Here is a 26,719-nt window from a genome sequence, read left to right on the forward strand (position 1 = left end):
AATAACATAATAATAAATGTATTAAAGTAAAATTTATTAAATATATCTTTATTGGAAAATAAATTTAATTTATTTTCATTTTTATTGTAAATAAAATATTTTTATTTATTTCATAAATAAAAAAATTACTTTTAGAGAATATTAATAGCTAATTATATTTGTCTTTATATATAAATTTAATTTTTTAAATAAGTGTATTTTAAATATTTGTGAAAATGAGAATAATCCATGCAAATGAACGGGTAACTTGCTAGTAGCTTCCGAAAATAATCCCGTGGAAGATCATTATTTTTATTTTCAAGATAATTAGTTTGATAAAGTTATTAAAAATGTATTAACAAGTGCAAAAAATTTTTAGAAAAAAATATGTCAAATCGACAGAGTAATTATGATAATGTTATGGATGTCCCGAAGGGACGAGTAATTATGATAATTAACTTAAATAAAAACGTATTTTTCTTCTTAAATTTGTTAAATATTTACTAATTAGAAATACGTTTTAAATTTTATGAAGATAACCATTATGAAATTTCGTGACTTTTTTTTTATATATAACAGCTTTTATTTAATTAAACGATGGTGTTACTGTACGTATTATTTATTTATTCGTAGTAGTAATTTATATGTCGACTGTGAAAATTTAATTGACAGCATACTTACATTATTGTGCAAGAAAAAATTATTTTAAAATAATGATCATATTTTAATTTTTTTAATATAATATCAATTATTTTTTATTTATAATATTAACGATAAATAATAAAATATATAAATAAATTAATGACGTTACTTAATTAAAAGAACCTAGACAATTAGTTTTTTGGCATGGTACTTTAGTGCTCCCTAATTAAAAAATTAAAAGGCGAGGTAGCAAGCGTGCACTATATATACGCAAAACAACGGTAAGAACGCTGCTCCCATAACACTAATGGCAAATCCTGTTCCCGCGAGCTTCTGGACTCAAGCAAACGCGCTTCTTCGCAAGAATCTAACCTTCCACGTTCCAATCCCTTCTCCTTTTTCTTTTTCATTATTCTTTTCTATTCGCCTCATTCAATTGCGCCATGCAATGATACTTTTTTTTAAATTAATTATTCATAGAAACGGAACGTGAAAACGAACGCTCAGCTGGTACTGTTCCCGCTGATCCTCTTCTTGCTGCTTTTCGCGCTCCAACGCCTCATCGATACGCAATTCGGTGGCTCCATCTTCAAATGCGGCTGCGTCTGCGCCAACAACACAACAACAACCACCCAAGAACAACACTCTCACTGCCCTGACTCAGAAAAAGTTTGTGGGATCCACTATTCCGATTCCATTCAAGCTGCCTTCTGCGCCATTCCCAACCCCATCGAGTGGCCACCGCTCCTGCAGCTTCCGGCTCCGCCCAACCGCGCCGCGCGAACCCCTTCTCTTCCCCTTCCGGATTTTCCCGATGCCTCGTGCCGGAGAACCGACTCGTGTCCTCTTACTCTGCTCTTCACCGCACTCAATCACTCCTTTGCGGAAAGTATGTCGTAACATACAAGGATGGATCAATTCACATTATGCTCACACTGTTGTTAATTTTCACTCATGACGTGTTTGCTTGTGTTTTTCTTTTTTTGTTACAGCTGTGTCTGCTAATATGTTTGGGAGTGCCTTGAACGTAAGTGATTTCGGTAGTGATTTCTTGGCTAGTTTGGCCATGAATGTACTGGTGAGTTTCTTGCATGCTTTTCTGTTTTCATTTTGTTTGAGTTTAATTTCTTTGGACTGGGAATGTAATTTTCCTTTTTTTGCACTGTCAATCAATAAAAAAATCATGCTATGGATGACTGTGGGGTAGTTGATATAAAAGTTGACAAAATTATCATACATGATTTCTGATTGATTGAAGATGTTCCACTATCTTTCCATGTAGTACACTAGTACTATTTATTTACTTTTTTTTATATTTAATTTTAGAGATTAAGAAACACGTGTTGTCATTGTAAAAGGTTTTACATTGACGACAAATCAGAATAACATTGTTACTGCATGTGTTATTTATTTAGTTTAGTATTGACATTTCAGTTTGGCTGCTTTTGCAAGTTTTTTTATTTATTTATTATTTATTTATTTTGTGAACTATGTTGCTGGTGTCAAAATGGTATTGATATAGGGATCTGAATCAACGCCTGGGAGTAACAATTTTATTGAACCTGCTTTCTCTTCTGGTCTCCCCATTTATTATCTACAAACAAAGTGCACAGACACAGAGAAATCTGGACTCTCCTTTCCCTCGCTGCCGGCAGCAGACAATGGTATGAAACATTCTTGTATTGCTGATGTACCTTGTGTTCATTGTGCCATTCTTGATGGTTCCCACAAATTGCGTTGACTGTAGTGTATCCTGGATGTGTTCATGGCCATATGTTCTTATGGTTTTGCTAGTTTGGTGTGTGCTTGATGATGACTGGTTGCAAATGACAGGTTGCCAGAATATTTTGCTGCAGGCTCATCATGTCTTTTACAAAACTATTGTTTGCACTTTTTTATTTTTTTTTTTGTGGTAGGAGGGGCTAGATTGTTTGCTATTTTATTCCTGTGGCTATTTGACTTGAACCTAAATGTCCATTTGTGTTTTTTGAAAAGCTCGGGGAACCATAAGGTTCAGAATAAAAAATACTCTAAGGTTCAGAAAAAAACCATAAGTGCAACCTTCGTCATGAATTTGAAATACTTGCACAATAATAATAATCTTATAGTCAGTTTTCCCCAATAAATGCACCCAGAAATTATTTGAATATTTTTGCATGGAGTACACTGGCATTTTATATACACAATCTTGTTTCTCTCTAGACATGACTAGGGCCTTCATCTGAATTATTTCGTATTGTTACTAATTGAATTTATTTTCCTTGATCTAGAGATCAAGTGTGATCAGGCTCTAAATTTATGGCGTAATAGTTCTTCTGAGATCAACAGTGAACTATATAAAGGTTATCAAAGAGGTAACTCAGATGGACAAGTCAATGAGATAGTTTCAGGTACTTAATATCATTTTGTTTCAATTCATGGAATGTGTGGAATATGGTACTTATTTTTGTTTTTTTGGCAGCTTTTGATTTTCTAAATTCGAACGGGAATGGATATAATGTCTGTATATGGTACAACTCAACCTATGAGCGACACACAGGATTTGGTCCTAGTAGTGTGTTATTGCGGATTCCTCGCTCTATAAATCTGGTATATACATCTAAAACTTGTTTCAATTGTTGCATCCTCTTTGCTGTTATCCTAACCATGGATACAACATAAGGAAACAGACAGCTCAATCTCCGCTTATAAAATAAAAATGTGCTACTTGCTAGCATGTACTATGAGTCTATCTATTTTTTTTATTATAGGATTAAATTTAAAATCAAAACACATACTCGATTCATTATTGATGGAATACATTTGGACTAAGGAACATCATACTTTCTAAAGAAAAAAACTTGCTTAAGCTTAACCATTAAATTTTTCAAATGCATGATTTGAATGGAAGAAGTAAGTGGAACTATGTTCATGATGCACATGCAGTATTCAATTACTGTATTGCAAATTTCAAAATTAATTGCATCAGTAAATTTCACTAAGCTAATCTAATAATAGTAATTTCAATCAATAAACATTTTTCCTTTTTTTAATAGTATTCGGTCTTTATTTATCTGCTCCTGACAGATGATGATAGGGACTGACATCTATATGCATGCAGTTATCAAATTCCTACTTGCAGTTTCTGCTTGGACCTGGAACCAAAATGTTATTTGAGTTTGTAAAGGAAATGCCAAAACCTGAGACCAGCTTTAACCTTGAGTTATCTTCTCTTCTGGGCACTATGTTCTTTACATGGGTCATCCTGCAACTTTTTCCTGTAAGAGCACATATATCTGAACATATGTATTCACTACCATAGACTATAGTTGGATAAATAGTACTACAATAAAACTATCCTTTGAGCTTGGTAGGAACTTTGCGATTACAAATAACCCCCAACGTCTTTCTCCATTTTAACCATTCAACTTGTATCCTATGTGTAACCTCTTCAATTATCTTTTCATCATTTTGTAATATTGATCCCAAATATTTTAAATTTAGAAACCTGTGGCAAACATCTTTTCCTATTTTTACTTACAAATCATTTTTCTCTTGGTTTTGGCTAAAATTGCATTGCGAAAAACTCTTGCATTCCAAAGTTTATCTTCTAAACAAGTTTAGAGTTAACCTCTTCACTTGAATCCTCAATGAAAACTATATTATTTGCAAAAAACATGCAATTAAGGATAACTTGTGCACAACTCTGGTAACCACATCCAAGACTAAATTAAACAAGACTCAAGGATGAGCCTTGATGTAATCTTATCCTTCTAGGGAAGTCCTCTATCTTGCTTTCTAGAGTTCTTACACTAGTAGTTACCCCATCAATATCATACATGTCTTGTATAGTTCGGAATAAGTAACGCAATGATCGCAATCACCTTTCTTTTCTTAAGTCTTTCACAATATTTCTCTTGGCATTCAATCATATTCTTTTTCCATGTCGATAGAAACCATATGTTAGTCTCTTTCTTTATTTCGATACCTTTGCATCAACCCTCGTAAAAATAAATGGTTTCTGTTGTATACCTTTTAGGAATAAAACCCAATTGATTATCTGCAATCCTATATCTTTCCATCTAATAGCGCATTTATCTGTTCAACTTGATAAGCTCTATATGTTTGTGTAGGTTGTTCTGACATCACTAGTATATGAGAAGCAACAAAAATTAAGAATCATGATGAAAATGCATGGTCTTGGTGATGGGCCATATTGGATGATTTCATATGGTTATTTTCTTGCCATATCAGTAATCTACATGTTGTGTTTTGTGATATTTGGCTCACTCTTAGGTAAGAGTATAACCATTGCACTGTTTTCTCTTTTTGGGATTTTCTCATTTTCTTTAATACTGCTGACTTTATTTTCAGGATTAAAAATCTTCACAATCAATGACTACAGCATCCAATTTGTGTTTTATTTCATCTATATAAACTTACAAATTGCACTGGCATTTATGGTGGCTTCTATATTTTCAAATGTTAAGACTGCTACAGGTTTGATGATAGCTACTTTTATGTTGTTCATAATAATGGGTGTATTACTATTTTCTTTTTCCAGATCTGATTAGTGATTACTGACTTGTGTTCTTGATAATTGCAGTAACTGCATATATTGGTGTCTTTGGAACCGGGTTATTAGCTGTCTTTCTTTTCCAATTCTTTGTTCAAAATACATCATTTCCAAGTAAGTTAAGTGACTATGGAATGATACCCATTATGGGTTATTCTTATGGTTTTCATATATGACTTTATGTGCTCTATCTAGTCAATATCTCTAGCCATTGCTTCAGTGTAAAAGGGAAATCCTTAGAGGAAAATGTTCTCCTTGATTTTTTATTTCAATAACAGAAATTTTTATCTCTCCCCTTAATCTCTTTCCCTATCTATGAATTTCCCTGTGCTCCTCTTAGAGTTTGGGTTAGGGCCTAACTCAATCTCAAAAGCTAGCTCATGAAGTAAGGGTTACCCTTGAATTATATACATTATTTTGACCATATCACTAGTCAATATAGGATCTCCAACACACCCCTTTCACATTAAGGACTGGACATTTAGAGAGTAAAGTTTGGATGACTAGGTATTTGAGGTTGTTATGATAACAACTCGATAATTGGTGACCTGATAGGTTCAATAACAATTATTATAATAGATTCTGATATCATTTTAGAATTTGGGTTAGAGGCTTAACTCAACCCCAAAAGTTAGCTCATGAAGTGAGGATTGTCTCCCACGTATTTACACTATTTTTTGGCCATATTACTAGTTAGCGTGGGATTTTCAGCAGTTCCTATCAGAATAATGATTTGGCATTTGAAGTTGTATATTTGCATTGGAGGAAAATCTACTGTATGACTACCAAAGTCTGAAATTATTTGATTATCCATGAATTGTAAATGATGGACTCAAAAGATCACTTATACCATAATTAGAACTTTTAACTACTTAAATTTCACTTCAGCGGCCTTAATGAATTTTGTCTGTGTTGGAAGTTTGTTATCTTCTAGCCTTTTGATTTTCTTCAGGAGGGTGGATAATTGTTATGGAGTTTTATCCTGGGTTTGCTTTATATCGTGGGTTGTATGAGTTAGCACAATTTTCCTTTCAAGGGAGTAGTTCGGGGTCAGGTGGTATGAAATGGCAGAATCTGAGTGAAAGCACCAATGGCATGAAAGAGGTCTTAATTATCATGTTTGTTGAGTGGATAGTGATGCTTTTTGCTGCCTTCTACGTTGACCAAGTATTGTTGTCAGGAAGTAGGAAAAGTCCGCTTTTTTACTTGAAAGGATTTCAGAAAAGGCCTCCTTTCCAAAAGCTTGATGCCCAAATGCAGGGGTCAAAAGTATTCTCTCAAACGGAGAAACCAGATGTCATCCAAGAGGTGAGTATTACTTAATACTGAATGAATGTATACTGTGCTTATGCGTTCACCTGGATTATTAAATTGAGTATACTAAGGTCTGTCACAAGACGCATTTCACATGTTGGTTTTAGAAATTCATGTAATGGTGCTGCCTCATTGACGAGTAGTATTGTGATGCACAGCACTTCAACAACTTAGTAGTACAAATAGGGTGAAACCTTAATCAGGCACACATTCCATAGTGAACCAAATAACTTTTGTTTCAATCACAAACTTTTTCTGTTTTAAAAAATTATATTTGTGCTGAAATTATGTGGGTTAAGGTGTTGAGGGAGGAAAAAGAGAGAATAGAGACTGAATATTCTAAAATTAATGTCAAAAAGTGAATTTTGAGCTTAACTCAACCCTATAAAACCCGGGTTGTATAGTGAGGATTGCTCCTCACTTATGTAATTTATCTCGGCACTATCTTTAGTGAATGCTGGACACATGTCTCCTTTTATCCACGGCTACCCACCATGTGGGACTTTCAACACACCCCTTCTATCTATGGTTGACCATAATTTAAGTGACTTTTCCAGCATCCCCCTCATGCTCAAGGCTACCTTCCTAGAGCGTGACAAACACAGGAACCCATCTAGGATGAGCTCTAATACCATGTCAGAAAGTGAATTATGAATTAATAATGACTTAATATGATATGATCCATTACGTGTGTTTTGATGTGATATAGGAGACTTACAATCCTCATTAAATTAAATATGGAAACAAATCTGAGATTCCTAACAATTTGTAACATGAAGGTTTGAGGACTTAATTAGCTTTTTCTAACCCGTTAAGGTTTGGATATATTGTACAAGGTCCTAAATTCAAACCTTGATGCTACTATTGTGCACACACAAAAAAAGCTTGTATTTGTCTCATAAATGTTACTATATATTTTCGCTGAAAGACCTTATTCATGTATCATGTATGTGTTACAAGTTTGGTTGTACTGATGTACTCAATATGTCAAGACTGAGTTATACGTGTAACATGTTTAATGCTTTCTTCTTTTTCTCTTCAGAAGGAGAAGGTGGAGCAACTGCTACTTGAACCATCTATTAATCATACAATTGTATGTGATGATGTGAAAAAGGTCTATCCAGGGAGGGATGGAAATCCAGATAAATATGCAGTTAGAGGGTTGTTTCTTTTTGTGCCTCAAGGGGAATGCTTTGGTATGCTTGGTCCCAATGGAGCTGGGAAGACCTCTTTTATCAACATGGTTAGTTAAAATTGTTCAACTGATATGTGCATTGGAATTTGCTTGAGTTGTCTGAGCTGACATAAGAGAACAGAATAAGTTCGAACTTTGAAAAATAGCTTACGAAAATAGACTGTAATAGGATAAATTCACCAAGTTATGAAATTCTAATAGAATGAATCACGCTACTTTCTTTGAGTGATTTTCTCCTTAAGTCATAAATCGAATGAGCTTTTGTGTGCTTATAGATGATTGGTCTCACAAAGCCAACCTCTGGTAGGGCGTTTGTTCAAGGCTTGGACATAAGAACTCAAATGGATGAAATATATACTACCATGGGTGTATGCCCACAGCATGAGTAAGCTGGAAAATTCTTCTAATTCATATTTTTTTTTTCTTTCTAAAATCAAACCTATAACTACTAAAAAAATGTTTTCTAACTTACCATTCTCTTTATACTGTAGCTTGCTGTGGGAAAGCTTGACAGGTAGAGAGCACCTACTTTTTTATGGCAGACTTAAAAATCTTAAAGGCTCACTCTTGACACAAGTAAGTTAATTTGAGAGAATTTTTTATTTTTTATTTTATTAAGATTATGATCAATGTGTTAGGAGTCTTATCATTTAGGACTTAAAAAGTACGTAGTATTTAGTTGTACTTCCCAAAATATTAAGTATAAATAAGTGCTTAAAGTTATGGTGCTTCTACAACACGTTCTCAATTATTATTTATTGCTTATTGCTTATTTTCTACCAAGAGCTGGGTCTATATAGAAGACGATTGCAGTCATAGAATTTGAACAACTTTTTTTTTAGCTATTATTTGGCAGTGAAGACTTAAGTGAATTTAGCTACCAATCTATTGCTGCAGGCAGTAGAAGAATCTTTGATGAGTTTAAACCTTTTTCATGGAGGAGTTGCTGATAAACAAGTTGGAAAATACAGTGGAGGGATGAAGAGGAGGCTTAGTGTTGCAATTTCGTTGATTGGGGATCCTAGAGTATGTTTTAGTTTTCAATCCATTCTAATCACTTTTCTTTAAAGAAGATTCAACTTAGGTTTCCTTATTCTGCACGTGCAAAATTTTGTAAAGGTTATTTACATGGATGAGCCAAGTTCCGGGTTAGACCCTGCCTCAAGAAAAAGCTTATGGAATGTTGTCAAGCGTGCAAAACAGAACCGTGCAATCATTCTCACCAGTATTCTCTCACTCTTTTGTAGATTTGATTTTGAAGCACGCTATTCTGCTCGTTGTCCATTATTTAGATATACTCGGCTTGTTTTTGTCTCATGGTAACATAAAACATTTTGACTATCTCTACAATATTGATAATTCTTGGTTTTATGCTCTCAGCACATTCCATGGAAGAGGCAGAAGCCTTATGTGATCGATTGGGAATATTTGTAAATGGTAGCTTGCAATGTGTAGGAAATGCAAAGGAGGTAACATTGCTAAACTGATTTGCTGTATCAAAATCTTTTGCAAAATAAATCTGTTGGGTCAATGAAATTTATGCGAAACCCATAGATTGCACATGATTCTTGGATGCAGCTTTGAATGTAGCAGATCAAAATTCCTATCGGATCAAATACTTTCACTGTCTATCCTTTTACTGCAAAGCAGAAAATGCAAATTTGAACTGTGCAGACTTTTTGATTTCTTATATAACACTTGCTATTTCTGTTGGTTTCTCATAGCTGAAAGAAAGATATGGAGGAACTTACGTGTTCACGATGACAACATCTTCGGATCATGAAAAAGATGTGGAGAACATGGTGCAGAAACTCACCCCAAATGCCAACAAGATATACCATCTCTCTGGTACTCAGAAGTTTGAGTTGCCAAAAGAGGATGTTAGAATAGCAGATGTATTCCAAGCTGTTGATGCTGCCAAGAGAAACTTCACCGTTTCTGCATGGGGTCTAGTTGACACCACATTGGAAGATGTCTTCATTAAGGTTGCGCGTGAGGCTCAGGCATTTGACACCTTGTCATAACTGTCATACAAAATAAATTCTGCTCAACCAAATCAGTAAATAAATAAACTGCTACTCTATGCTAACCGTGTAGCATAGAGTAGCTAGTAGTCAGGATAAGTAGTTCGGTCTAGTGATATTCTATTTACCCATTATCCTATAGCCCCTTCCTAATTGTGAGATTAGTATAATCGATTGGTCTTTACAAATGCAAGCGTTTAAGTGATTTTCCTGCTGAGGAATTGCTTTGCTGATAACATCAAGCCTGAATATTGTATGGCTGCGGATGAACAATTGATTATTTTGTTAAAAGAATGGTTTTACACTGTGCGCTATACTAAACACATGTGAAATCTATATTCTATTACTTTTTTTTAGAGAAACATCTATATTCTATTACTTATTTTGTCGATGTGAGTTTTATGTTCATGTATTATAGAAAGAAAAAAAAAAAAAAGAGAAGGGAGGGGTTGGGGCCGGGAGTAAATGGAATTTTAACAAAAAAATTAATTAGAATATACCATCTGTTATTTGATAATATGATGATTTTGAACAACTAATTTAAAAGTCAATAGAGATTAAGGGTGAGATCCATTGGCATCATGTATAAGTCTAAAAATTTAGCTAAAAATTGAAATAAAATGGGTCAAGTGAGTAAGGAAAAAAGTTTAGGAACGAAATTGTAAAAAAAAATTCAAAGATTTAATTGAAAGTTATCAAATAATTCAAGGATTTATAGATTAATTTAACCTTATTTTTTTTATAATGGAATTTTACCTCAAATTTACATTAGTATTTCTTCTCTTTAATTGTATTATTTTTGACTCGCCAAAGTCAAGACTTTTAAATAACAGTGTTAATTATAAGTGAAATGTTTAAAAATATCCTTCCCATCCATCCCCACAACACCACCACCCTCAGCACCTGATTGACCACCAACTCCAGGGTTAACAGATTCATCAACAACCTCCTCACCACCCTTCTCAATCAGCTCAAAACCATTATATAGACTCACCCTTTAATCTCAAACTCCGCAACCCCAACAACCGCAATTCTCCAACACCTCCGTCGAAGCCCTCAACAAATCCTCCCAATCGAAATAGTATATTCCCCCTTCAAAGAACACAAGTTTTTTCCTTTCTGCATGCAATCACAAAGATCTGTTTGGTGGAGCGCTTAAATTGTTTAGATACATGACTGAAAAAATGGCATTTTTGCGTCGATTGAGCACTATGTGTGCGTGGTTCATGTGTTAGCTCGGATGTTTGCTGAATGGGTGAGATTGATCAAGCCGCTCACAATTTTGTTGTTGATGATAAGTGTGGTTCGTATTCAGTGACCAATGAGGAAGATGATGATATTTTTGTCCTTAAATTTCATTAAACAGGCATCTGCATAGATTTGGGTTAACAGAACTACACAAGTAACACTGTTAAGACAAAGGAAAATTTGTAAAAATTAAGGTAATTACATATTTCGTATTTAAGTTAGAATAATTTCATATAATTGTTAAAATGAATAATTTAAATTGTGTTATCATATAAAATTATTTTTAACTTTTGTCATTTATTTAAAAATCATTAAAATTTAATTTTAAAATAGAGATAAAATTATAAATTGAAAGATATAGAAAATTAAAAAGAGCAATTACATAAATAAAAATAAAATGAAGATACTTTGAGATTTTGGGATTTATTTTAGAAACAAGATTTTGTGATCTTAAAATATAAAATAAAGGATAAAAATCAACAAATAACAAATTAGTGGGTATTTTTTCTGAGAACATGAGTGGATTAGATTCAATTCACAATTCATTCAACCTAATTCAATTAAATTTTGATGGATTGAATTGGATCATTGAATTTGATTGATTTTAGGTTCTTTTAATAATTATTCCTTCCATCTCATAATAATCGCTATGAAAAAAATGTGTCATAAAATAATTGTAATGTTAGATTTTTAATGTAATATTAATTATTTTTTTTATTTATAGTTCTTATAATATTAATGATATGAATTAAAAATAAATTAATAATGATAAAATTAATTTTATAAAATTATTATTATTTTTTATTTATTTATTAGTTTTTTTCTGTATTAAATAATATAGAATGATAATTATAATGAGAGAGAAGGAGTAATAAGAAATTTTATTTTAGATTCTTCTTTCCTGAACCAATTCTTTTTTTTTTGAAAAAAAAATACTATAAATAGTTTTTTTAGGGTAATAAATAGTTAAATACTATAGAGACATGGACTTGGCGAAACATTACAGTGAATCAATGGCTTTTAATTGATAATTAATATTTTTTTTGAATCTATTATAATTAAATAATTATCCCCTTCTATATTTATACTTGTAAAATATATATAAAAGAAATCAATCAAGCTGGATCCTGAAAAAATCTTTATTATTTATTATGGAGCCCCTTCACTGCTTGTGACTTGGCGCCCTTCACTTTTTTATCATTTATTATTTATAAATCTTTCTTTGGCCTTCCAAAAAGAAAAAAAACCTGGATCCTGCAAAATCAACTCTATCAATTTCTATACAAGAATGTACATGGAAAATAAACCATTCAAGATAAATCATGCAAAATTAGTCGAAAATTAAAAAATTAACTCATTAAATTATAAGTATTTGATAAAAATTAATTGTTAAAGTAATTAAAAAAATATAAAATGACATAAATAATAAAATTATAATTTATTTAAAAGTAATAACTAGAAAATTGGATAAATATATTGAAGACAAAAATAGAAAAAAATATAAAAAAGTTAAAAGTTAGGATGTTAAAAATGATTATTTTAAGTAATATTTAAAAAAACGTTAGAAACTATTAAAATATTTTTATTTATCAAACTGTTAAACAAATTTTTTAATTAATAAAAAAGATAAAAATCAACTTAAATGTCTTTATCAATGTTAAAGTTAAATGTATTATTTCTTATTGGCAAACCATATAAAGAGGCCGTAGATCCTCTGTCCAATAAATAAATAAAGAGGCCGTGAAATAAAAAGGCTAGTTTAATTCCGTGAAAAAAATAAAATAAATGAACTTTATAATATTATTTGCATCCTGTGTTGCTACCCGAGGTTGATGTGGAATTGTAGATACTAGATACTAGATAGTATTGTTCCGAACTTAATATAGTTGACAACTTCCAGTTTGAAGTGACACGTATTATGGAAAATATTTTGTAAAAGACAAAATAATAGTATAAGAAATTAAACAACCAGAAACTCATTTTTGAAAGAATTAATTCATTATTCGGATCTTTTTTTAAAGCTATTTAATTAATTTCCTTAAATTAAATTTTATACTTGTCTTTTTTTCAAAATCAACATTTTTTTTTTGTTTAATGTGTGCTCATTTCCCCTTTGATATAAATCCATAGTTAGGGGGTCATATTTACAGAAGAACTATTATTCAACCATGTCTAAGGTATTCTTGTTGTTATGTTTTCTCCCTGGGCTACTCCTTGTTCAGGCACATAAACATCATAAGAAAATTGGGTTTTATGAACTGAAGAGAGGAGATCTTAGGTTGAATTTGACAAATTACGGTGCTACAATTATCTCAGTCATAACACCTGATAAACATGGTTTGTTTTCATCTTCTCCCCATTCTTGATTATATATCTGTCACAAAATCACATGGTTTGTTGTGTGCCTTTTTTCACAGGGAAATTAGCCGATATTGTTCTTGGCTACGATTCCATTGATTCTTATAAGGTATGATTCATCAATTTGGTTCAATTAGCTAATTGAAGAAGAAAAAAATATAAAAAAACAAATAAAAGCTTCTTTAATTTATTATTCTGTCCCTTTATCCCTTGCTCTTTGTCTCTGGTTCAATCTTAAGGTTTATTTATTTATATTGTATATAGTGTTTGATCAATTGAACAGTTTTAATCGATTTAAGTTCTGATTTAAAAACAAGTAGCAGCAGTACCTTCATTTTGTGTTACACTTCCATAAAAAAAAATCTGTAGAGTTTATGTCGAAAGTGAACAACTTAATTTTCATATCAATGATAATTCACCTGCATTTTACTCTAGAAAGTACACTCAAAATAAAAAATGTGGTTGTAGAATGATACAGTTTACTTCGGTGCCCTTATTGGACGTGTGGCAAATAGGATTAGAGGAGCTAAATTCACTTTGGATGGCAAAACCTACAAATTGCCCGCTAATGATCACGGGAACACACTTCACGGTACATTAATATTAATCCAGTGAAGTTAATTGTGATAATCTACACACACCTCACTGATGCATTATACTCATTTTCTGATTAATTATTGACGAAATTGAAATTAATATCAGGTGGCGCAAGAGGCTTCGGTGATGTTGTATGGTCTGTGGAATCCCACAAGAAACACCGTCACGTGACATTTACCTACGATAGTTTTGAAAATGAACAAGGTCCCTACTTTAACTACTTGTTTGTAATTTGCCCATGTAATTCGTGTGTCATCACTACATCTCAGGCCTTATGATTCGATGTATATGATAATATTATTATTGAAACTTATAATTTTTAAAATTAATGACAAATTATAAGACAAAACTTGTATACAACTACTTATTTTTCAATGATATTTGGGGTTTCACTTTAATAATCCGCATAATTTTTTATAAAATATTTTATTATGCAAATTATTGGAGTGAAACTTTAATTTTAATTAAAAAATTGTATGAACAACACCTATAAAATTGTATCTAATTTTTGTTTTAAATGATATGATAAAATATGCTTTTAATTCCTATATTATTAATGAATTTTATTTTTACTTCTCAAACCTTCATATTATGTCATTAGGTCTTTGAAATGTATAAGTGTTTTTAGTCTTTCATCATAACTTGGAATTAAAAAAGAGCAAAAATCAAAGATAAGCCCAAAGACTAAAAACATGTTTTTTTATAAATTACAATATGAAAGTTTTGTCTATATGCTTTTGGTTTTGGTGAAACTATGTAAAGATTAAAAACATATTTTATTATAAATTATATCATTGGCTTAAATTAATCAATATACTATTTTACAAAACAATATTTTTTCATTGGCATAACCTTTTTTTATTATCCTCTTCTGTGCTCTAACTCTAAAAATTTGCTAGGCTTTCCTGGAAAACTTAAGGTCTCAGTGACTTACATGCTCATTGGAAGACACAAATTGGCAGTGAAAATGATAGCAAAGCCAGTGGACAAAGCCACACCAGTGAATCTAGCACAGCATACTTACTGGAACCTTAGGGGCCACAACAGTGGTGACATTCTTTCTCACACTGTTCAGATCTTTGGCTCACACATCACACCAGTGGACAGGCTTCTCATCCCCACCGGCGAAATCATATCTGTTAAGGGCACCCCTTATGATTTCCTTGAACCAAAAAAAGTTGGAAGCCAGATTCAGGAAGGTCTATATGACATGAACTATGTGCTAGACAAAAGTTTCAAAAAGCACTTAAGTAAGGTTGTTGTGGTGACAGACCCTGTCTCTGGGAGGAAATTGGAGCTTTGGTCAAACCAACTTGGTCTGCAGTTCTATACTAGTGGCCAGTTGAATGCTACCAAAGGCAAGGATGGAGCCGTATACCGCAAGCATGCCGGCATTGCCTTGGAGACACAGGGTTTCCCAGATTCTGTGAATTACCCTTACTTTCCATCCCAGATTGTGAGGCCTGGGGAGATTTATAAGCACACCATGCTTTACAGATTCACAACTAGCTAAATGGATTTTAGAATTTACAAATGAAGCTGCAATGCAATATGTTTAGTTTTGAATAGTTTTGAGTTTGCTTCCTATGATACATTTTATTTAGTTTTGAATAGTTTTCAATAAATGTTGCACTATGGTTCAAGTTTCAATTTGATTCGCTTCATTTTCATTTTGGATGATGGTCTTTGAATAAGATGATATTAAGATGATATGATATGGAAAAATTCGTCTCCAAGGTTATTTTTACACAGAAATAAGAGAAACTGAGATAGTAAACCAGAATCGTTTAAATACAACTAAACTGAAATGATGGCAGGAACCAAATGATTCCTCCTGATAGAGGATGGATAAGACCAAGCATTTTGATGCTGATAACATCTCTATGACCAAAGTTATGTACCTAGAGGTAAAGTAACAACAATCCACGTGTAATATCTGTTTTTAGTAAAATAAATAAAAAATGTTTTATTTAAAAATAAATAGAGTTTTTTTTTAAATAATAATATTTTTGTAATTAAATAAATAACCAATAAAGGTTTTATTAATTAAAATAATAAGTTTTGAAATAAATAAAATAAATATATGCTTTAGAAAAAAAGAGATATTTTAATGGTTTATTTATGTATTTAAAAGGAGTTAAATAGAATTCAATTTTTATAAAATAATAAAATAAAAAAAATAGAGTAAATAGTAGGTTTAGAATACTTTAGCTATAAATAGAGACATACATTTACGATAAGTTTTTAAGTTTTTCCTTTCTTCCAAATTTGTCCTCTCTTCTTTCTCTTCCAAAACTTTTTCTTTTTTTCGTATATACTCACATTTGTCTTATTAAAACTATGATTCTGGACTCATTAATCGTTGGATCATTTTGAAATTTGGACATCACCTTCGTAACTAATTTTCATGCATTCCCACCATTGGGAGAGAGGTATCCCCCTCGCATAGAGATAATGAATTTAAGGCTCCAATCCCTTCTCCTTCTCTCTAACCCTTTAAACCTTAGAAGAGCAACCAAAGGAGAATCTTTAAGAATCTTAGAAAATCGCTAAAGATGTCACTATCGTTATCAGACTACACATGTGAGTTTGCTTAGAAGTAATGAATGAGTTATTCACAGTTGGAGAATAATGATAACATCTGTATGAATCCTTAGAGGATCAATTGGAATGAGTTTTTGGGTGTTTCTGTAATTTTGATTTTATCTTTACAATTATAACCGTGAACTATATATGTTTGACTGACCAATTGATGTTCCAATGTGAAATTGATATACTTATTGTGTTTAGTATGAACACTAGAAATTGAGTTTTTTTTAAGTAACGTGAATTGATGAAATTGAATGATTAGTATGATATCTTTACTGGTTAATTTGTGTTATGAGTTTATATTTGAATCTAACATATTGTGATAAAGAATAAATGGTCAAAAGAAAAAAAATTCATCTATGTTTGTTATGCATATTGCGATAGATTGAAAAATGCATTGTAATATTATATTAAAATAAACTTTCAAGTTAGACCGAAATCGTACATGAATTTTGATGTCTTGTACCACTGTATTTTTGGTATTTGACACTATGCACATCAATTGCACTTTATTAAAGAACGTGAGGTGTCCTTTAAATAATCTTCTCTTTAGTTGCTTATTTTATACAAATTATTGTCTTAATCTTGTATTTTTCCACGATGATGATCAACAGGTTATATATACATTGTAATAATAAAATTAATAAAACAATAAATTAAAGAAAGTTGTAAAGTTAATGCTTATTAGTAATTTCTTTTGATACAATTTTAATTCAATTGTTGTAGAAATTCTTTTTGATTGAAAATAATACAGTTCAATTTAATACATATATATTTTGTGCCATACAAATATTACTATTGTGTAATGTGTATATGATTCATGAAACATGATAAATTATTGTATTGAGATTGTATGTAAGTGTTAAATTGAGTATGTGTTGAATTGTAAGATACATGTGTATTGAGATATTGTACGCATTGAGATGTGAACTATCACTATAAATTGTACAATTACACAACTATAAGATCCTTTAAGAGCGATGAGTTAATGCATAACGAGTCTTATGATGGACTCCACTATGGGAACTCGATGAGTCTAATCACTTTGAGACGTGACGAGTTAAAATAATTTTGAAAATAATTGAGTAGTTGTATGTATTGCATAGTTCATAAGTAAAGTCTGTGTTTGTACCGTGTATATATTAATATTGTGTGAAGTGTATATGATTCATGAGGTGTGATAATATGTTTCTCTTGGATTATAACATTGTAACTGAGATTGTGTGTATGTGATAAATTGAGTATATGTTGAATTGTAAAATACATGTGTATTGAGATATTGTACGCATTGAGTTGTCAACTATGAACTGTAGAATCACATAACTGTAAGACTTTTTAAGGACGACGAGTTAATGCGCGATAAGTATTGTGATGAGATCCACTATGGAAACCCGATAGTTTAATCACTTTGAGGCGGGACGAGTTAAAATTATGTTGAAAACAATTGAGGAGTCTTGTGTTTTATATAGTTCATAGATAAAGTCTGTGTGTGTTAAAATATTTTCTGGGTTTGACCTGAATCAGGAGGGAGACACCTTGACTGACTCTTTGGAGTCTAGACCTTGGGATTAATACATTTGGTTTGAGTGCTCCTCTATGTTGATCCCATATGGTTAGGACATTCTTGCAAAATGGAGTGACCCTAATTGATTTCCTTATGATTTGACCCAGTGAGAGTGACCTGAATTCCAATGTGTAGTCCATCTTGTCATGTACTCCTAGGAATCCCACAAGATTTTTTACTGACATGATACACATTGCATATAAGATTGAGTCTTAATATATTTGTTGTATAACGTCTATATAATGATCATTGTAATTTGTTATGCAATGATGTATAATGAATTGCATGTGTAAGTGTGAGATGCGATATTGTATTTCAAATATGTTGTCTTGCATGAAATATGATCTGTGATTAAATTCTAGGATAAGTGATGTTACGCGTGAGTGTTGAAATGATTCAAATTGTGCCAAAATTGAACCTTGTTATACCTATATTGTTATAATTATATTATTGTTATATTTATATCACACTTGAATGCTTTTGTTTATCTCTATTGGTGGAGGAATGAGATGACTCACTCCCTGTGTGTTGTTTATTTTTGGATCTTGTGATAATTTTGAACCTTGTGTTCATGAGAGCAGATGACTAGGTGAATTGCTTTAAGGAACCTCATGTTAGAGGACGCTAGGACACATTGCTTTGATAGGTTATCTCTATTGGTGGAGGAATGAGATGACTCACTCCCTGTGTGTTGTTTGTTTTTGGATCTTGTGATAATTTTGAACCTTATGTTCATGAGAACAGATGATTAGGTGAATTGCTTTAAGGAACCTCATGTTAGAGGACGTCAAGACACATTGCTTTGATAGGATGTGATATTGAGACATGAGTTTCTGTTTTAATTACATGATATTCCGAACATGTTATTTTACTTTATTTTATTCTATTGCTTAACTTAAGTTTTTTTATAAACTTGAATGACCTTGTTGTGAGCTGAAAATGTTTCCTATAAGTTTTATTTGATAATAGTGAAGTAAATGTGAATTTTTTATTCACATAAATTTACTTATGATTTTATTGAATAAAATTAATTTTAATTAAATTTCACATTTTATATATCTTTTTTATATGCATGTTGAGATAGAGAGTCTCTCATGGGAGCTATCACCTAACATGACCCATAAAAAATCAAAATATAAAGTATAAGGACTAAAAATATCACTTTTAAACTATATAGACTAAAAGAGAATTAAAATACAAATTATAAGAATTAAAAAAACCACTTTCAAAATCACGAGGACTAAAAGAGAATTAAAATGTAAACTATAAGAACTAAAAAAGACCACTTTCAAACTATAGAGACTAAAAAGGTAAGAATACATATAGAAGTCAAATGAGTAATTTAACTAAATAATAAATATATATTATATATTTTCCAAATATTAAATTATAGCTTATTTTAGATTGATATTCTTCTTAAAAACAGCTATTAAATTTGGATATTAGTAAGGAAATATTGAATATATTATATGAAATATTTTAACTATTTTCAAAATATTAAATGTGAATTCAATACTTTTAATTATAAAATATAACTAAATGAAAGAAGAAAGAAGTTAAAACATTATTTGAAGTTATATAAAAAAATATAAGAAGCTAAAAAAAACTTATTTATCAAACATTGTTAATATGATCAAACAAATTTTCAAAAAATATAAAAGGTTAGAAGTAGTTTAGAATAGTTGCATTCTTAATATAATAAATTAAATACATTTTTAATTATTTTAAGAACATTAAAGACTAGTTGAAAATAGTTGCATTCTTAATATAATATATGAATTGTTTTTTTATTATTTTAAGAACCAAATATTAAATAAGTTTATAAAAAAAATTAAATATATATTTATTATATTTTTAAAAGTTTATATTAATTATTAATAACGTAAAAATAATAAATATACATTCCATAGTTAGGAAATATTTAATATATTACAGGAAATATTTTTAATGATTTTTAAAATATTGAATGTGGGTGTGGGTGCTTGCGATTGTGCGTGTGCGTGTAAATGCTACACAATTTCAAAAAATACTTTTTACCCTCTATTAATGGTCAAACAAATTTTCAATAACTAATAAAGATTAGAAGTTATTTTTAGTAGTTGGTTTGAATAAGAGATATTAAATGTTTTTAAGTATTTTAAGGTTTAATTATTCATTTGATTTTTATAATTTTAAGATTTGTACCTTTTAGTTCTTATAGTTTTGAAATGATTTTTTTAGTTCTTAATTTACATTTGAATTCAATTTTAGTACATGTAATTTGAAAGTGGTTTTTTTAATCCTTATGATTTATATTTTAATTTTTTTTTAGTTTCTATAATTTTAAAATAATCTTTTTAGTTCTTATATTTTATATTTTAATTCTATTTTAGTCCTTACCATCAAAATATAAATAATATTATCAATTGCAATTAACTATAAAAATATTAGCAAATAATTTGTAATAAAAAAATAGTTGATTAATATATAATTAATTTTTAGCTAATTAATTTTATAGTAAAGACTAAAAGGTAATTAAAATATAAATTATAAAAACTAAAAATATCACTTTCAAATTATAAGGACTAAAAAATAATTAAAATATAAAGTATAAAGACTAAAAAATCACTTTTAGACTATAGGAACTAAAAAAATTACTTTTAAACTATAGGAACTAAAAATTATGAATAGTGAAACTATATGATCAAATGAATAATTTTACCTTATTTTAAAAACTAAATATTAAATAAGTACATTTTTGTTGAATGAATAGTTGAATATTGCTACTATTAAATATGTGTATCAAACATTATTAATTATACATTTATAATACAAACATTAAATTCTTTTAATTATATATTTATAATACAATTTATTTGAACTTAATAATTTCAATTATGAACTATGTTAAAAATAATATGTATATATTTAATACTTTCCAAAATATTTTATCATCTCTTCTTTTAATTTAATATTTTTCTTAAATCAATTATTAAATTTGGATATTGGTTCGAATTAATATATTATATGAAATATTTTAAAAATATGAAATTAGTGTGTTAAATACTTTTAATTCATTAAAAAAAATTAATTCTTAAAATATAAATATTAACTTACTTTAAAGCTAAACTGGAATTGTGATCTTTCTTTCCATTTATATAAAGTCTCAAATTAATATTTTTTTTTCTCAATTCAATATACTTTTGTTCTTTTTTTAACTTAAAGTATTTGTTGGCCCAACGGCTAATCCCTCAAAATGTCAAAATCCAGATTTTTCCCAACAAATGTTTATATAAAGTCTCAATTTAATCTTTTATTTTATTTTATTTTTAAATTTCAACCTTTTCAGTCAAATATAATATTTTTCAACCGTTAGAAATTTTTATTTTTAATCATTACTAAAACTAATAGCTTGATAATAAAAATAAGGACAAATTGAAATTTTAAAAAAGATTAATGAATAAAATAAAATAAACTAAAAATAAATAAATAGATAAGCTTAGACTTTAAATGAACATAAATGAGTATGATCTTAGTCAGATAAACTTTTCAATAAATACTCATGAGTGATAAAAAAAACTAACTTATACATTTTAATTTTTAGAAGAAAGAAAAATGTAAGTATAAATTTTATTTAATTTTTTTTACTTTTTTATCTAGATTGTTGAGGATATTGTTGTTTTTAGAATAAGACTATTAACTAATATGTCATAGTTATTATAAATTTCAACTAATCTAAATCAAATCCTTATTAAATTTTAGGATGTCAAAGTTTTGTGAGGATTCACCTTTTCTTTATTTCTTCGGATGTTAAACTGTCATGAGTCAATATATGACAGTCAAAGAAAATTAAATTATATGTAATAAAAAAAAACTTATATTTATTACTCATAAATGTCCCCTTGATTATTTATAAAGTAACTCCCGCTTTGAAACCCGCAGTTACTCTTCTTTTAATTAAAGGTTGAAATTCGAGAAGAAATAAGAATAAAAATACACAGTTTAATAAATATGCTCAAGACAAAGACAAAGAACGTTTAATAGAAATAAAGGCATTGATGAGGTGGGATCAAATAAAAAAAAATTATGAATGAGAGAGAGTGAAGTAAAAGAGAAAAACACAGCAACTTGAATACAGCTACACAAGTGATAGCATGGCGAGTTTGCAACACGTGTAGAAAACGGGGGTTATAGCAGTTGAGTTCTTCAGGAACATTGAACAGTGACTCTTTCAACACATTATACACTACTCACAATTGGCCCCACCATCTTTCTTCCATTATTATTTCAATATTTTTATTATTATTTATATTATTTTTCGTACTATAAATAAAGGTTACTATTGACATAGACACACAACACAAACACCAGTGAGAATCTACTCTCACAGTCAGTTGCAGAGGTTGGCGAAAGAATAGCGATTCATATATATACATTTAGAGAGAGAGAATACCCAGTTCAGTTTTCTAGTTCCTTGTGCTAAATTCATGAGCTTTTCTTTCAACTCTCTCTCTCTCTAATATCTCTCTTTCTCCTTTTTAGTTTGGTTGTTTTTTTTTTTCTCTAGGTTTTTCATGCATGACCATGTTTATATGTTTTTTTATGTCAATTTCACGACCGAAAAAAGGATATAAAGGAATGGCGGAGTCTTTAACATACATATATATATATATATATATATATATATATATATATATATATATATATATATATATATATATATATACATATGCTCGTTGTCATTTTGATTGAATTTTGTTTATCTGATATTCTCAGAATAGCTGCATTTTTTTGTTCCTGCCTAGATTCCTGTTCCGGATAACCACTTAAGATCCGATTTCGAAAAATCTCAATTTTGGGGGTGTTTGTGTGGATTTTTTTTTTTGTTTCGGTTGTGATTATCGTTTGTGGCAGATTGGTATGGTATGCGACGGATGTTCATGGCTGTGTCTTTAATCTCTATGTGAATGCACTAAATTTTCTGGAAGCGTTTTGGTGTGACTTTACAATAATTTTTGTACTCATCTGCATCGCAAAAAGCTTACCTGTGTGTTCGGATGTCGGTCGGAGAACTCCAAAGTATTTTTACTCTCAAAGCAATAAATTCTTCTTCATTTTATGTCTCAGAATTCGAGAATATGCATTGCAATTCCCAAAAACTCGTTCTCAACTTTTATCCAAACATAACCTAAATTCTTACTTCTTCATTTTATGTCTCAGAATTTGGGAATATGTGTTGCAATACCAAAAAATACGTTCTCAACTTTTATCCAAACATAACCTAAGTCAGAACTGCCAGTGTCTTGTCGTTTGTGGTTTTCCATTTGATATGTCATTTGCATGCTTGTTAATTAAGGGTATTCTTTAGAGAGAAAATGATATTTCACTTGAATTTAATTTTTTTTTTGTTAATTATCATCATATCCACAATTTCCATCTGATTAAAATGTATTGTTGTTTCAAGGGACGTGCCAATTTGATGCGAGCAGGAGAATCAAATGGGTACTTTAGAACGCTTTTCAACTGAAGAAGATGAAAGACCTAGAAAGTTTTCGAAACTTTCAGATGATCCTGAGGAGGAGGATGCTATGCAGATTGATATGGGTTCTCTTTTAGCTTCCCAAGACCAAGGCAATGATCATCCGAAGCATGCACCCAAGAAGACGGGAAAGGTGGTGCGTGACCCAAAATGGCTTGTTAACGAGGATGTCTCAACCGGTGTTCTCCTTCACCTGTCAAGGTATGAGTATGGCTCAATTGCCTCACTGAACAGGAATTTCTTGTCTCTGATTAGATCAGGAGAACTCTACCGGGTCAGGCGGAAATTGGGAGTTGTAGAACACTGGGTTTACTTCTCTTGCAACATCCTTGAATGGGAGGTGTTTGATCCAATCAATGGCCATTGGATGCACTTGCCTAGAATGCCTTGCAATCCGTATGACTGCTTCGTGTTTTCTGATAAGGAGTCTTTGGCTGTTGGCACAGAACTTCTTGTGTTTGGAAGGGCAATAGAGGCTTGTATTGTTTATGAATATAGCCTCTTGACCAACAAATGGTCACATGGTATTCAGATGAGTGTTCCTAGATGCTTGTTTGCATCCGCGAGCCACGGTGAAAAGGCCATAGTTGCTGGTGGGAGTGCAGAGGGCAAGATCTTGAGTGTGGCTGAGCTTTATAACTCAGACACCAAGACATGGGAGGTTCTTCCAAACATGAACAAGGCAAGAAAAATGTGTTCTGGCGTGTTCATGGATGGGAAATTTTATGCCATCGGTGGAATGGGGGAAGATGGTAATAGGCTGACATGTGGTGAGGAGTATGATTTGGATACAAAAGAATGGCGTGTGATTCCTAACATGGTGCCTCCGCGAATCCAGGGACCAGATGGCCCTGAGGCACCTCCTTTGGTTGCGGTTGTGAACAATGTGCTGTATGCTGCAGATTATGCACAGATGGTGATGAGGAAGTATGTGAAAGAGAGGAACAATTGGGTCTACGTTGGAGGTCTTCCTGAGGGAGCATCCTCTGTGAATGGTTGGGGATATGCATTTCGTGCATGTGGAGATCGAATTGTTGTTATTGGTGGGGAAAGGACTATGGGTGGTGAAAGTATGGTTGAAATCAATTCTTGGATCCCTGCTCAAGGTGCACCACAGTGGAACTTGCTTGCCAGAAGGTGCATTGGTGGGAACTTTGTGTATAATTGCGCAGTCATGGGATGCTGATCGAGCTGTGTTTGGTTTTGGTTGATAGGGATTTCTGGATTAATTTCTTGTGAAAGGGGATTGATAGGTTCTGGTTCATGGGGGTAAATATACTTGCCCTCTCTTTTTAGGGTAATTTCAGGTACTCTTATTTAAAATCATATATAGGTGCAGGTCTAGAAGGTTTACAGAAGTCCAGTTGGTGTTATCTTTATCTTTATCTATCTTTTATCTTTTATAGTTGGTCTAAGTCTTTAATTTCCTTTAAATTATCATTAGAGTCTTTTGTAATGTTGGCACCATGTATTTGAATGATTGAGCTCTAGCTTGGTGCATGTTGCCCATTTTCACAAGTTCAATGCAGAATTGTAATTGGTCTTTTTATCGATCGCGTTTAGTTAACTTTCACATTTCTCTTTTTATCTTTCCATTTGTCAAGGACTAACTCTCCTAAAAGCTTAAGCTACTAGGTCAATTCAATATTATTATTATTATATTGTAATTGCACTCTCACTTAAGGGCTCTTTGAGCATGAAGCATGGACAATGTACAGGCATATACCACCTTGCAATGAAATTTAACGTTTTACTGACTACTTGATCATAAAAACTTCATACAATATCAAGAATCAAACCTAAAATTCTAGGTAATGGTTTTATCTCTAATAAAATTCTTTTCTTATCTTCCCAAACCTGTTTACGCTGCCATTATCTCACTGCCTCACCTCTCCACTCCTATCTAGTGATAAAGTAGGAATAGCATTTTTCTCACTATCTCTCATTTTAATATTATTTCTGATCAAGCCTCTCAATTTGTCATTATGCCTTTAACTAGAACTAGAAAGAATTACAATCCTCATCTCTTCTAAAATTCTAGGCATTCGTTGATAACTATAATATACTTGTAGTAGACTGAGTGCACTCATTTTTTAAAAAAAATTATATGATCATTTTTTATTATTTTTTTCATATTTTAGAGAAAAAAATATAAAATGTATATTTTACACTCCTTATGTTTTCTAATGTTTTCAACAAAACAATCTTGTAAAAGTATTTTCACTTGTTTTAGTTTTAGATGGCAGTGCTTAATTAATTAGTTGCTCACTCAAGTTGTATCATTAATTATTAACAATAATCAATGTTGATCTACTTCTGCTCAATAGACTCAGTACAATAATTGCGCCTAATTTTTTCTCTTTTGTCTCAACGTGGTTGTAACTTTTGTAAGCTTTGAGGGCCTTATTATCACCTTCTGTTAGTGATAGTGATCCAATTTTTCTGAATGCGTCAAATGTGATCTATATATTTAGTCTTGCTCATTCCATATCAGGGGGCTGCATTAACGTATATGGATTTTGTTATGCAGTATCGACTTGGACTAGATTCACGAACTCATGCACTTGATGACATTGATTTTATCGAAAATTATTTTAATTAGTTTATTAACATTGAATCTTCCTTTTAAAATCCCTCCGATTGCTTCCTTCTTTATTGATACTTTTTATTGAATTTATTGTGTGATTTACATTTATATGAATGGGATGTTGTTTCAATCTAATCTTGTTTTGGTTTGAAAGAATTAGGTAATTTGAAGATCATTTTATTTATTTTTCATAATTTATCAAGATAGGGTTGGTAAGGAGAATATCCAGGGAGATTACATTCTTCTATGATTTGGTTACGAAACACGCGAGGCTGTTTTCAAAGGAAATTAAAAAAATTGAAATTGTTTATATAATTCAACAATTTCCTTAAATTAATAGTTAGTCTGAATTTTGAAGGCATAAAGAAATAAAGGGAGTTAATTAATTATTTTACATAGAAAATTTAGCTTGCAATGCTGAAGTATAGTTTTAAAAAAAAGATCTAGATATAGAATAAGATCTGTATTCTGAAATTAACAAATAGGTTGATGCTGCATTAAAAAAAAAAAAGGTTGGTGCTATATATCTGGCGTCATAAACCAGATACA

At 30.8% G+C, this 26,719-nt stretch overlaps 3 protein-coding genes across 5 annotated transcripts; all 3 read left to right on the plus strand.

Moving 5' to 3' along the window:
• The first annotated feature begins 896 nt into the window (after nt 1-896).
• On the plus strand, nt 897-10,030 carry LOC114392367 (ABC transporter A family member 7-like). Of its 3 annotated transcripts, none has more exons than XM_028353483.1 (18): nt 897-1,000; nt 1,102-1,510; nt 1,614-1,699; nt 2,144-2,285; nt 2,892-3,011; nt 3,083-3,210; nt 3,722-3,880; nt 4,734-4,896; nt 4,975-5,100; nt 5,207-5,290; nt 6,129-6,484; nt 7,533-7,733; nt 7,961-8,070; nt 8,177-8,261; nt 8,583-8,711; nt 8,805-8,910; nt 9,066-9,154; nt 9,410-10,030. In XM_028353483.1, the coding sequence occupies exons 1-18, from the start codon at nt 929-931 to the stop codon at nt 9,707-9,709; spliced, it is 2,865 nt and encodes a 954-aa protein (XP_028209284.1). In that variant the 5' UTR covers nt 897-928; the 3' UTR covers nt 9,710-10,030. The 3 variants fall into 3 exon arrangements, with proteins under 3 accessions (XP_028209284.1, XP_028209286.1, XP_028209285.1); XM_028353485.1 differs by having other exon boundaries at nt 6,357-6,484; XM_028353484.1 differs by lacking the exon at nt 3,722-3,880.
• Nucleotides 10,031-13,066: 3,036 nt separating this feature from the next.
• LOC114391968 (aldose 1-epimerase-like) lies at nt 13,067-15,562 on the plus strand. Its single transcript, XM_028352991.1, has 5 exons — nt 13,067-13,294; nt 13,375-13,424; nt 13,784-13,907; nt 14,018-14,116; nt 14,812-15,562. The coding sequence occupies exons 1-5, from the start codon at nt 13,126-13,128 to the stop codon at nt 15,423-15,425; spliced, it is 1,056 nt and encodes a 351-aa protein (XP_028208792.1). The 5' UTR covers nt 13,067-13,125; the 3' UTR covers nt 15,426-15,562.
• Nucleotides 15,563-22,405: 6,843 nt separating this feature from the next.
• Nucleotides 22,406-25,134, plus strand: LOC114393085 (F-box/kelch-repeat protein SKIP11-like). The gene is made up of 2 exons (XM_028354347.1): nt 22,406-22,500; nt 23,509-25,134. Exon 2 carries the CDS (start codon nt 23,543-23,545, stop codon nt 24,767-24,769), a length of 1,227 nt encoding a protein of 408 aa, XP_028210148.1. The 5' UTR covers nt 22,406-22,500; nt 23,509-23,542; the 3' UTR covers nt 24,770-25,134.
• Nucleotides 25,135-26,719: the final 1,585 nt, after the last annotated feature.

Source organism: Glycine soja, chromosome 17, assembly GCF_004193775.1.
Source record: "Glycine soja cultivar W05 chromosome 17, ASM419377v2, whole genome shotgun sequence".
Classification (NCBI taxonomy): domain Eukaryota; kingdom Viridiplantae; phylum Streptophyta; class Magnoliopsida; order Fabales; family Fabaceae; genus Glycine; species Glycine soja.